Source organism: Triticum aestivum, chromosome 2B (genome assembly GCF_018294505.1).
Source record: "Triticum aestivum cultivar Chinese Spring chromosome 2B, IWGSC CS RefSeq v2.1, whole genome shotgun sequence".
In the NCBI taxonomy this organism is placed as follows: Eukaryota; Viridiplantae; Streptophyta; class Magnoliopsida; order Poales; family Poaceae; genus Triticum; species Triticum aestivum.
This window is the reverse complement of record NC_057798.1, coordinates 673840262-673851357: the sequence shown is the minus strand read 5'-3', so window position 1 is coordinate 673851357 and position 11096 is coordinate 673840262. Positions and strand designations below refer to the sequence as shown.

The window sequence follows — 11096 nt, the reverse complement described above, 5'->3', positions numbered from 1 at the left end:
GCCGAGTTGTGTGTGTACGTTCATATGGGAATCAGTTTTGATTGTACCGTGTTAAAAAAAACCTCGTCACTAAACATTTTCCGTGCGTCACATTCAGGAGCCCGGCTCCTCTCAGTTTGTGTATCCACATGCAAAAGTAAAAAGAAGAGAAAACTAGGCGAGATGTCGACTTGCTTGTTCTTCCGCCGAGTCCCCGTCGCAGTTCGAAAGAAAGCCGCAAACAAAGCGCAAGCACCAATGGTCGCCCGCCGCTCCAGCTCTCCACCTTTAAGCCGCAGCTTCACATGTAGTGCCATGTGGATGTGGCATTACTTTATCTTTAGACACGGGACAATGCTCTCGGCGACTCGCCGATGCGATGACCACCGGAGATTACAAGGGAGCAAATCCCAACGCCGACAAATCGCTGCTTTCGTCGTCTTAACCCCAGGGCGCCGACAGCGCACTACGCCTGCATAAACAGCCTATGCGTATTACAGTAGCTTAGAGGGAGCACAAAAGTAAACCGTAGTATTGGTTGCATACATTTGGTTAACATCAGTCGAGGAGATCACTTTTGTTGGTCACATTACATTTTAGACCCTAGAGTACTCGCTCTTTTATTACTCCCTCCGTTTTGTCCCTCAAATGGATGTATTTGAAAAAGTGAGGATACATCCATTTGAGGGACAAATTTTTTCGAACGGAGGGAATATTATCTAAGGAAACGGAGTGGAGATCGCCTAAGAGCATTTACAGCGGGGTCACTGCCCGGTCTCGGTTTTTTGATCCAGACGGATGTCTCAAATGCTCGGACTGACCAGCACTCCATATCCAACCCAAATATAGGAGCGGATATGGGGTGGCACGGCCACGCTCGGACATGTCCGCCTGACAAGCCCGGCCCACAACCGACACTATGGATGTCCCACAAAAGAAAAACCATCGGGCTCATCACTCCGAAACCCTAGCTCACTCACTCTCTCGCTCCGTCCTCTCCTCTCCCCGCACCGATTCCTATCGAATCCGACGCAATGTTGAGCTCCGGCAGCCGCTCCGATGACGAGCTGGATCCAGAGTATGAGCTTGCCCTCCGCATCGCCCTGGAGCGGTCCAAGATGGAGACCGGGGGCAGCTCCAGATCTGCAGCCTCGCCACAGTGGCAGCTTCCCCGTCGGCGCTGGCCCCTCCCGATACAGGGGCAGCTCTCGATCTGCAACCTCGCCCCGTCGGCGCAGCTCGGACGCCAGCGCTGGCCCCTCCCGGTCCAGGGGCAGCTCCGACCAGCGGCCTACGTAATCCGCGCCTCCCCTACGCCGTCCCATGGCCCCGCCAGCTGTTGCTCCCCCTCGTGGGCAGCGGTGGGTGCTTGTGCCCGCCCTGCCGGCCCGGACGCGCACGCCGTAGTCGGAGGCGCGCACCACCCGCCGCGAGAGGCAACAAGCAAGGGAGAGGGACGCGACGGAGAGCTTTGTCCGTCACCGCCGTGGGTTACCGGCGGAGCCCGACGAGGACGAGCGGCTCCTCGCGTGGGTCTATCATCGGTCGCTTACAATGGCGGAGACTGACGTTGGAAGAACGCGAAGGCTCTCCAGCTTGCCATCGAGCAGTCCGAGCAGGACTGGGCCGTCCAGCACCTCAAGGGCCCCGTCATTGTCTCCTCCTCCTCCTCGTCCAACGACCACGGCTCCTTGTCCGACGAATCGTACGATCCTCCACCAGCCGCCGACGACTACAGCTACGCCGGCGATCAGAAGGGGAAAGGGTCGGGCTGAAAGTGGTAAAGTTCAATTTCATTTCAAGTTTTAGATGTAGTATAAAGTTGTCTGTCGTTTATTTGAACTTTGGTGGACCTTTGAACAGCCGTTCGTGATCTTTTGGTGAACTATTGTGCTATCATATGTCTGATTCTATGTCCGATCAGCTGATCTATGTAGTTTGATCGACTTTGCATGATTTAGTATGAATGTAAGGGTTCGGATATGAGAGATACGGATGTAGACGACGGGATTTGAGGAGTAATCGATCAGACGGTAAGTTCCGTGGACGCGCCCGGACGCATCCGCTATTGTTTAAAAGGTTTGATTTGTCAAGTCCGGTTGTAGATGCTTATAAAGGCGACCACGACGTGTACCGAAAGAGGGACAGTCGGTGAACGACTGAGGATCGATCGATGATGCACAGACAGCAGAGAATGGGTGCGATGCCAACTGCCAACAGGCACTGCATGGCATTCAGGATATCAGCTTCGTCTGGTGATTGGTGAAACCAATTTATAATACTGTAGTATCTGCAACCTCCCGGCTCTACTGTTCTTCGCGAGAGCAGAACAGAGAGAAACCATCTCGCAGATAGAGTGCTGAATTATTTGCCTCTGCCGTATCAACCAAACCATAAGCACAGATCTGGAACGCCAGAGACACGTGCTACGGAGGGGAGGGGAAAGGCAAAGGCCTAACCACGGACGGGATTCCCGCTGCAGAAACTTCCACGGCACTATTGTCCGTAACCCCGCATTCAGCTTAGGAACAAAGGGAGTCGCTGCCCGATATAAAAACGCCATTCCTTTTCCTGCAAAGTGCAAAGTGGGTGGGGGGAATCAGGTTCCGCTTCATCTACTACTATCTCAAACCCAGATCTGACCAAGAGCCGTGCAGCAAGCAACTCATCATCAGTCTCCGTCGAATCGAATAGAAAAATCGTGCACTGTCGGTCTACAACTCTGTTAGGATCAGGCTAGCTAATTCATCATGGACCACAGCAAGCGTCAGCGACAGAACACACTGCAAATATACTTATCTCTCGGCCCGTCTCCGCGAATTTCGGTACTATAATGCATTTGAGCTCAACAGGTGTGCTCTGTATGCAAGAGAACAATTCTAGTTCGAACCTTCATAACAAAGTCCTACATTCGATCCTTCGGATTTCAAACTCGCTTTACAGGTAATTTGCAAAGGTTAAACACACACAAAAGCAGTGAAAGAAAAGATCATTCGAGGGGGGGAAATCTTGAGCCTGTTACTACTGCACTAACAGCAAAACATGTCCACTGATACAATGGACTGAGTGGTGGAGGAGACGAACCTATGTCATCAGATGATGGAAGAGCAAAAAAACCGAAAAGATCCAGCGCCTCCTGAACTATCATCACAGGAGATCTTACCCAAGCATCTCACAGGACGACGACATCTCTGAATTAGTACTGTATGATGATATGGTCCTCAATTGCGTCCCATCATGCGCAGAAACGGGACGGAAGCTTGTCCAGGATCGTCACGACTGCCCACCTCGCACTGGATTATCTGAATCGACGACGACTCCCCTGCCGCTCTTGCTGCTGAAGCACGACCTGCCGCCGGGCGGCAGCCTCTTCATCGGCGGCACGGAGTCGTCCTGCAACGCGCGCCGGTTGCGGCCCCGTCCGTTGCTACTGTTCTCCCCGCGGCACCGCCTCGACGTGCCGGCGCCGCCTGCGAGGAGCCCGCTCTCCCTGGCTGCGATCAGCTCGTCCTCCATGGTGGACTGCAGCACGTCGGCGATGGACATGCGGCTGTCACGGTGCAGGTTGGACCCCGTCTTCGGTGGTGGCACGCCTTCTTCTCTTATCTCAGCCGTGCCATTGGCATCCTCCTCCTCCTCTGTTCCCTCTCGACTGTCCTCCGTCTCCTGATCATCACGGTCAGCTCTGACGCCCCCGCTGTTCACAGCATCCTGCTGCTCTTCGCACATGCTCTCCAATTCATCCATCTCAATAACCACCTGATGGGTGTTCCGGTCGGTCTCGCCTGGACCTGGAGCACAGCCCTCCGGCTCCGGCGGCGCCACCTCGACGGCGACGAACGTGATGTTGGAGCGGCAGAGGGGGCAATTGGAGTGCGACTTGAGCCAAGTGTCGATGCACTGCTGGTGGAACGCATGGCTGCATTTGGGCAGCAGCCGGAGGCTCTCCCCGTCGTCGAACTCGCCGAGGCAGACCGAGCAGTCGGTGGTGTGGAGGACGGGCCCGTCGCCGCGCCTGTACTTGCACACCGTGATCTTGTTGATCAGGGTCTCGTCCAGCCCGCTCGCCGGCGACACGTTCCACGACTCCTGGCTCCTGGACTGCCCGTGGCCGCTCCCAGGACCGCCGGTGCCCCCACCGCCGCCGGAGCCGGAGCCGGGGCCAAAGAGCCTCCTCCGGAGGGAGCCGAAGGTGCCGCAGTACTTGGAGATGAAGGTGTAGTAGCTGACGAGGAGGAAGGCGGTGGCCAGCACGCCGATGATGGCGATGACGAGCGGGGAGAAGACGTGGCCGGAGGAGTCGTCGGGGCCGGGGCCGGCGAGGTCGAAGGGCGGCGGCGGGGGGAAGATGAAGTAGCACCACTGGGGGCAGTAGAGGCTGCAGAGCCCCTGGGAGCAGTCCCTGGTTGGCTCGTAGGGCACCCAGGTGGGCTCCGTCCCGACGATTGCAGGCGGCGAGGACGCCATAGCCTCCCCCTCCTCCTCCTCCTAGCACCAAATCTTGGCAACCGCAACAGCAGGCGAGAAACAGAGACAGATGTGTTGCCAACCACCTCACTCACTCACTCAGTCCGAGACGACTGGGTGCTCAGGTACTAGCAGAGGATCTCTGAGTCTCTCTGGGCCAAATCATTGTGATTGGGTGGGGGGGAGAAGGCGGAGGAGCATCTGCGTAGGCGCTCGATCCATGGCGCTTTTTTTCTCGAGGTTGGGAAGTGGGAAATGTGATGGGGAATGGGGGGAAGAGATCGAAATCAGATGATGGCGCTGGCTGATGATGGGGATCTTTGGGAGGGACTGGAGAAAGAGAGGAGCGGGGGATTGTCTGCAAAGCAAAGTGATGGTGGAGTGGACTGGACTGGACTGGTGGTTGTTGGCATCTTCTCATCAAGCTTTTGTTTTTGGTGCCGCAGCTCCTCTTTCCTTCACTTTTTCTTTGCCCTGCCCCCTCCCGGCTGCCGTCCCTTTCCTCTCTCCTGTGCCGCACACGTCACAAGACGAGGAGAACGTGTCCACTGGAAATATGATTGTACTATAATACTAGATGATGAACAGAAAACATGAACATGATAATTTGCATAGTGCAGCCCACCAACGCAATCTTCCACTGATAGTTCCCAAAAATAACGGAAATGGAATCTCACAAGAGTAGTTTTCAAATATACTTTCTCGGTTTCATAGTGTAAAAAACGCTCTTATATTATGAGAGTGAGGGAGTAGTATTTTCATTAATTTGGTGTGTGAAAGCTAAAGTCTGCTCTAATTCCAAAGTGATCTGACGGACCAAAGAGATTTATCAAGGGTGGCATTCAGAGCTTTGCTAACTGTCAGAGAAGTGGCTTTCATCAAAGCCAAGCTGCTAAACCTTCACTGTCCCTCAAGTCTCTCTCCCTAAACAATCCAAGGTTATCCCTTTAAGTAACGGGAGACGATGATGGCCAGCACCGGTCTGTTTGACAGCTTTCTTCACACTTACTGCTCCCCTACGGTACGGACACCAAACCCTGTAGACGTGTCTGTCAACTTAATCCTTTAATAGCTTGCGTTGGTACGAAAGAAAATGCCTGCTTCCATTTCTTCAAGTGAAAGGATGGTGTCAACTACGTGATGGAAATATGAGCAAATTACTACGAGTCTTAAACCGAATAAACAGAAGATAAACATGACAGCACTAGCAGAGATTAAACTAATCATGTGAACTAGCATAACAGATGAACAGATCACATCTAGGGCACATACTAGAAACATGAATTCTAACACGATCTCGAACAGGAAAGCTAGAATCACATACGGTGCAGCGGGAGCAGCACCGCCAGCGTTGACGTTGTCGCCCATGTCGTCGAGGATGAGGTTGCCGAGGTCAGGGAAGAAGTCGTCGTTCGCGAAGTCGTCGCGCGAGTGCGCTCCCCAAAAACTTGATCGCCCCTCTCCTGTACAGGATCACGAGAGGCGGGGTTCCGGAGGCCTGCTGTCCCTTCTCCCGGTGCACGCCGAAAGGAGGGATGGAGAAGACTTGCTTGGCGGCGCAATGATCTGAAACGGTGGTGAGAAACCATACGAAGCGGCGGCGGCTAGGGTAGACGTCTGCCTGACTATATAGTGCGGGCCGGGTAGGTCGTGGGAGTAAACCCCACGTCCAAGTCATCACGATCCAAAAGAATCGAAAACGGTTCAGTAATTAACGCGTCCGTTAATTATTAATTAATGACTCATTAAATTTTCCCGAGCAGCAAAAATATAGACAACGTGCATAGCTCTGTCCCTGGCTCGGCTCAATCCCGCAACCCGCGGCGCGTCGTGACGAGGCGTGGCGTGGCGAGGCGAGCGAGGAGGAGGAGCGCGCGTGTAGGTCTCCTCTTCTCATGCTCATACAAGTGGTAGAAGAGCTCACCTTATAAAGAGGTGCAACTCTCTCTCAACTTATGAGGTGGGACTAAACTTTAGCCTCACTCACTCCACTCACATGTGTGCATGAATGGGCCAAGAGAATTTCAGAATTTTAGTTGGGCTTTGGGCCAAAGGCCTACTAGCAAATTCCAACAATCCCCCACAAAGTCTCATTGGCACATCTCATCATTTAGTTCCTGTCACACCCTAGCTAGTTCATGCATTAGAGTGTTGCATCATGTCTATTTTTCTCAACAGAAACATGAAATGGGGATGACAGAACCCCCAGCCCCCTCTGAAACCAACTAGGGTTTACTAAAAATATTTTCAATGAACCTGAAATGCCCTTCTAAAATGTCTATCATTTTTGTCTTGGTTCAGAACCTCTGCCAAAAGTGATGCACATTTTTCTAGGTCATCCTAAGGTCTTTGAATTAAATCATAAGTATTTGAGTTTGGGCATTTAAATTATATAAATTATTTTAAATGCTCAAATATTTCCAAACTAAAATGTTCCATGCTGCATATATTCCAGCTAGTGGCCATGAGCAGTTTGGGAAATTTAGGAGCTGTCTAGGTATTTTTAATAAGTCCACGAACCTACAGAATAAATAAAAAAACAGAAAAGGGAAATCTTACCTGGCGCCACCTAGCGGCCCACCTGCCGGCCCAGCCCAGCCACCGCTCCAGCGAGCTGCTTGGCTTGGCCAGGCAGGCAGGCAGCTGCTCGGCGGCGAGCACAGCATGCGTGCCACGCAGTTGCCCGCCGCCTCGCCGCTCCCCTCGTCCAGCTGATGACGGGAATCGACCCCTCTCCCTCTCCCCGACCCCGCAGACACCAGCTCCTCCCCCCAGCGCCTCTCCCTCGCTCTCCCACGCCATGGCCGACGCCACCGCCGCCGCACCCTCGCCGTAGTCGCGCTCTCCGTCAACCCCGCGTTGCGCCACCGTGTCCAGGAGCTCCGCCGCCCTCCGCTCCTTCGAGCAAGCCGAACCCCGAGCGCTCGCTTGCCCTGAAGCCACTGCCCCGACCTCGTTCGACCTCGCCACCGCCGGAGATCCCCTTCGCCGTCGCTGCTGCACCAGCTCGTCCCCGACCACGTCGTCTGCTCCCTCGAGATCGCCGTGAGCTTGGCTACCTCCTTCCCCTTCTCTTTCTCTCTCTCGTGCACCACCACAAGCACACGTAGCTCACCCGCACGCGCCGCCACGGAGCTCGTCGCCGACGTGTCTCCGGCTAACCACCGGCCACCCCACCATGTCTAACGCACTCACCGCGTCCCCAAGGGCCCAACGCACCTCACCACGTGCCTCGCCGTGCCCCGTAGCCTCGGATTCGTCTTCACCCGACTCCGGCGACCGCCAAAGTCGTCGCCGGCGACGTCTCCGGCCACCCCGAGCTCAACCACCGCCACCAAGAGCTGCGGCTCGGTCCCAGCTACCTGTAGATGCTCTCCGCCGCCCATTTGGTCGCCGGAAAGCACAAAACCACTCTCGCCGCCGTGTTCGGCCTCGCCGGCGGCTAGACGCCGGCGTGTTTGACTTTGACTTTGACTAGGGTGGGTCCAGGTTGACTCCCCTGAGCCTATGACAAGTGGGGCCCCCTCTGCTAATTACCTCAGATTAGTTTAAACTAAATTTAGTTATTATAATTAACTACTGACATGCAGGACCCACTGGTCAGTTTGACCTGGACCGGCCTGTTGACTTGCTGAGGTCAGCATGACATCATGCTGACGCAGGAATCCTTTTCTGGAATTAAAATAAATCCAGAATGATTTATAAATTTCAGAAAATGATCTAAACTTCAAAAATTCATAGTAAATCAACCGTAGCTCCAAATGCAAAGTTTTATATATGAAAAATTATCAGAAAAATCCAATCTATCCATCTGTACTGGTTTCACGCATGTTTAAACAAGCTAACCTACTGTTTATTGCAGCACAAGTTAAAGCACTTAAAGGGGCCACATATGAGTTTGAAACTTGAATCTTTGATTCAAAATGGTTCAAACCCATCTGGTCTTAGTTGCATTAGCCCAACACACCCATTTTGCCATGTCTCATGCATGCATCATATTGTTGCATATTGTTTGGTGATGTTGTGTACCGGTGCTCTTTGCGGCAGGTTCTGCCTCCGAGGAGTATCGTGATTACCCCAACGAAGAACAACACCAGTGCACCGACCCATCAGGCAAGCAACCAACCATTTGATCATATCGATACAACCCCATGTTCTCGCTTCTGCTCTCTTTTACTGCATTAAGACAACGCGTTTCAAACTGCTGTGTGCTACGGTAGTTGAACCCATTTCCTCTGCATGACCTGTCATTGCCACAGTAACTAGATGAAACCCACTAGCATGTGTAGGAGTTGAGTGAGCCATATGTATGTGTTGTTCCTACCTTGCTATGCCTGCTATGCTTAGAGTCGTGTCAAGTCTAGTTCATCTGGGTGATGGGCTAGAGTGAAATGATCATGCCGGTAATGAGAGTGATGTGTTGAACACGATTTGGTAAAGGTATCGATGAGAGGCCATGTAGGAGTACATGGTGGGTTGTTTCATTGAAGCCGTCCTTAAGCACTGAGATCTGTATGTGTGATTTAAGAATCAGCTACTACCACGCATTGGGCCCGGAACCAATGGACCCTCTCGGCTTCTTAATCACCCTTATTCTCTGTCCAGGAGTTGCAACTAGTTTCTGGTGTTTGTAGGTTTTGTGTTAGAGGCCGTGGCAGCGCTGACCCGAGGGGTGGGCTGTGATGCGGTAGATACACCGTGGCACGGTGTACCGGGCGCCCGTTTGGTGTCTCGGGAACCCTGTTCACATCGTTTGGGGCTGTGAGCGAAACCCCGGCCGGATCTCCTCGCGGATGGAACCCGAATAGGCGATAAACCTGGACTAGAGACTTGAGTGATTAGGTAGGTCGTGGCCGACACCCACGTTGGGCTTCCGCTTGAAGGTTGCCGAGTACATGTCGTGTAAACGGCGGTAAGTGGTGAGAGCGTGTGTGAAGAAGTACACCCCTGCAGGGTTAACATGATCTATTCGAATAGCCGCGTCCGTGGTAAAGGACTACTTGGTTGCCTATACAGTTCATAGACAAGTAAATGGATACTTCTAAAAATCTCAAGATAAGCGTGAGTGCCGAGGATGGCTCTTCCGTAGAATGACGGAGGTGGATCCTCGGTAGTGTATTGAAGTGGTGAGTAGAGGACTCGTGTGCGCAAAACCATTTCAAGTTGGTGTATCGTAGGATAGCTTAGCCAAGAGTCAAATCTGGCTTGCTGCAATAACTCCACCAACCCTTCTTGATAATGTGCATGTATGTAGGATCTGATGTAAGTCTTGCTGAGTACCTTTGTACTCATGTTGCTTTAATTTACATTTTTCAGAAGACGCTGCAACCCCTTCTGATGGGTTCTTCATAGACGTTGACATCGATGAGTAGACTGAGGCCCAGGTGCTGATCCTGAGCTTGTGAAGGACCACGTAGTATAGCCAGGCTTCCAAGCCTCTTTTATTTTACTAGTTGTCTGTACTCAGACAAGTTACTTCCGCTGTTGGCTTATATGTCTGTATGACTTGAATGTGGGTCGTGTGACCCGTACTTGTGTGTATACTATGTATGGCTCTCTGAGCTTTAAATAAAGTACTTGTGTCGTAGAGTCATGTTGTGATGCCTTGTTGTATTGCACATATCGAGCATATTGCGTGTATGATTGAAATGCTTTGTATGTGTGGGATCTGACTATCTAGTTGTTTATTCTTAGTAGCCTCTCTTACCGGGAAATGTCTCCTAGTGTTTCCACTGAGCCTTGGTAGCTTGCCACTGCTCCGGAACACTTAGGCTGGCCGGCATGTGTCCTTCTTCGTTCCTGTGTCTGTCACTTCGGGGAAATGTCACGCGATGGATACCAGAGTCCTGTTAGCCCGCTACAGCCCGGTTTACCGGAGTCCTGCTAGCCCGGTGCTACAGCCCGGATTCACTTGCTGATGACCGACACGTTCGATGCTGGGTCATGGATGCCTGTCCCTGTAAGTCTGTGCCACTTTGGGTTTACGACTAGCCATGTCAGCCCGGGCTCCTTACCATATGGATGCTAGCGACACTATCATATACGTGTGCCAAAAGGCGCAAACGGTCCCGGGCAAAGGTAAGGCGACACCCGTGGGAATACCGTGCGTGAGGCCGCAAAGTGATATGAGGTGTTACATGCTAGATCGATGTGGCATCGAGTCGGGGTCCTGACAGCGTTGGCATCAGAGCCGGACTGCCTGTAGGTTCTCCAAGCCAAACTGGTCGATGTTGAGTCTAGAAATGCTTTAGTTATATGTAGGGGAATTGATTGTGGGTTGGGACGTAAGGCTCTTTTTACTTCTTTATCTCATGACATTCTGATCTGAGTCAGTCCGTTCTTCCACCGAGGGTTAAGGAATTAGGATCTCTTCTCTCTATCAGGTTCACGTGTTACTAATCAGTAGTACCTTATAGGTTTGATGGATACAAGCCTAGTTCAGTTCTACCACCCTATTATGTGCTAAGATGGACCTAGAACCTTGATATGATGTTGTTGAGTGGCTATGCAATTCTTGCAAAATGTCCCAAAATCCTTTTTGAGCATTTACAGCCGTTATGCTGTCCAATTTCTGTTAGAAGTTCTAATGCCTTTGCATTATATCATGTTCCAGATGGCTTCCCGTCCTCAGAATCAAGTGGTTCGTTTGA

General features: G+C 52.3%; 1 protein-coding gene across 1 annotated transcript; it reads right to left on the bottom strand.

The window, feature by feature from the left end:
* Nucleotides 1-2870: 2870 nt before the first annotated feature.
* LOC123046632 (E3 ubiquitin-protein ligase Os04g0590900) lies at nucleotides 2871-4866 on the bottom strand. The gene has a single exon (XM_044470028.1). It carries the CDS (start codon nucleotides 4444-4446, stop codon nucleotides 3253-3255), a length of 1194 nt encoding a protein of 397 aa, XP_044325963.1. The 5' UTR covers nucleotides 4447-4866; the 3' UTR covers nucleotides 2871-3252.
* Between the last annotated feature and the right edge of the window lie 6230 nt (nucleotides 4867-11096).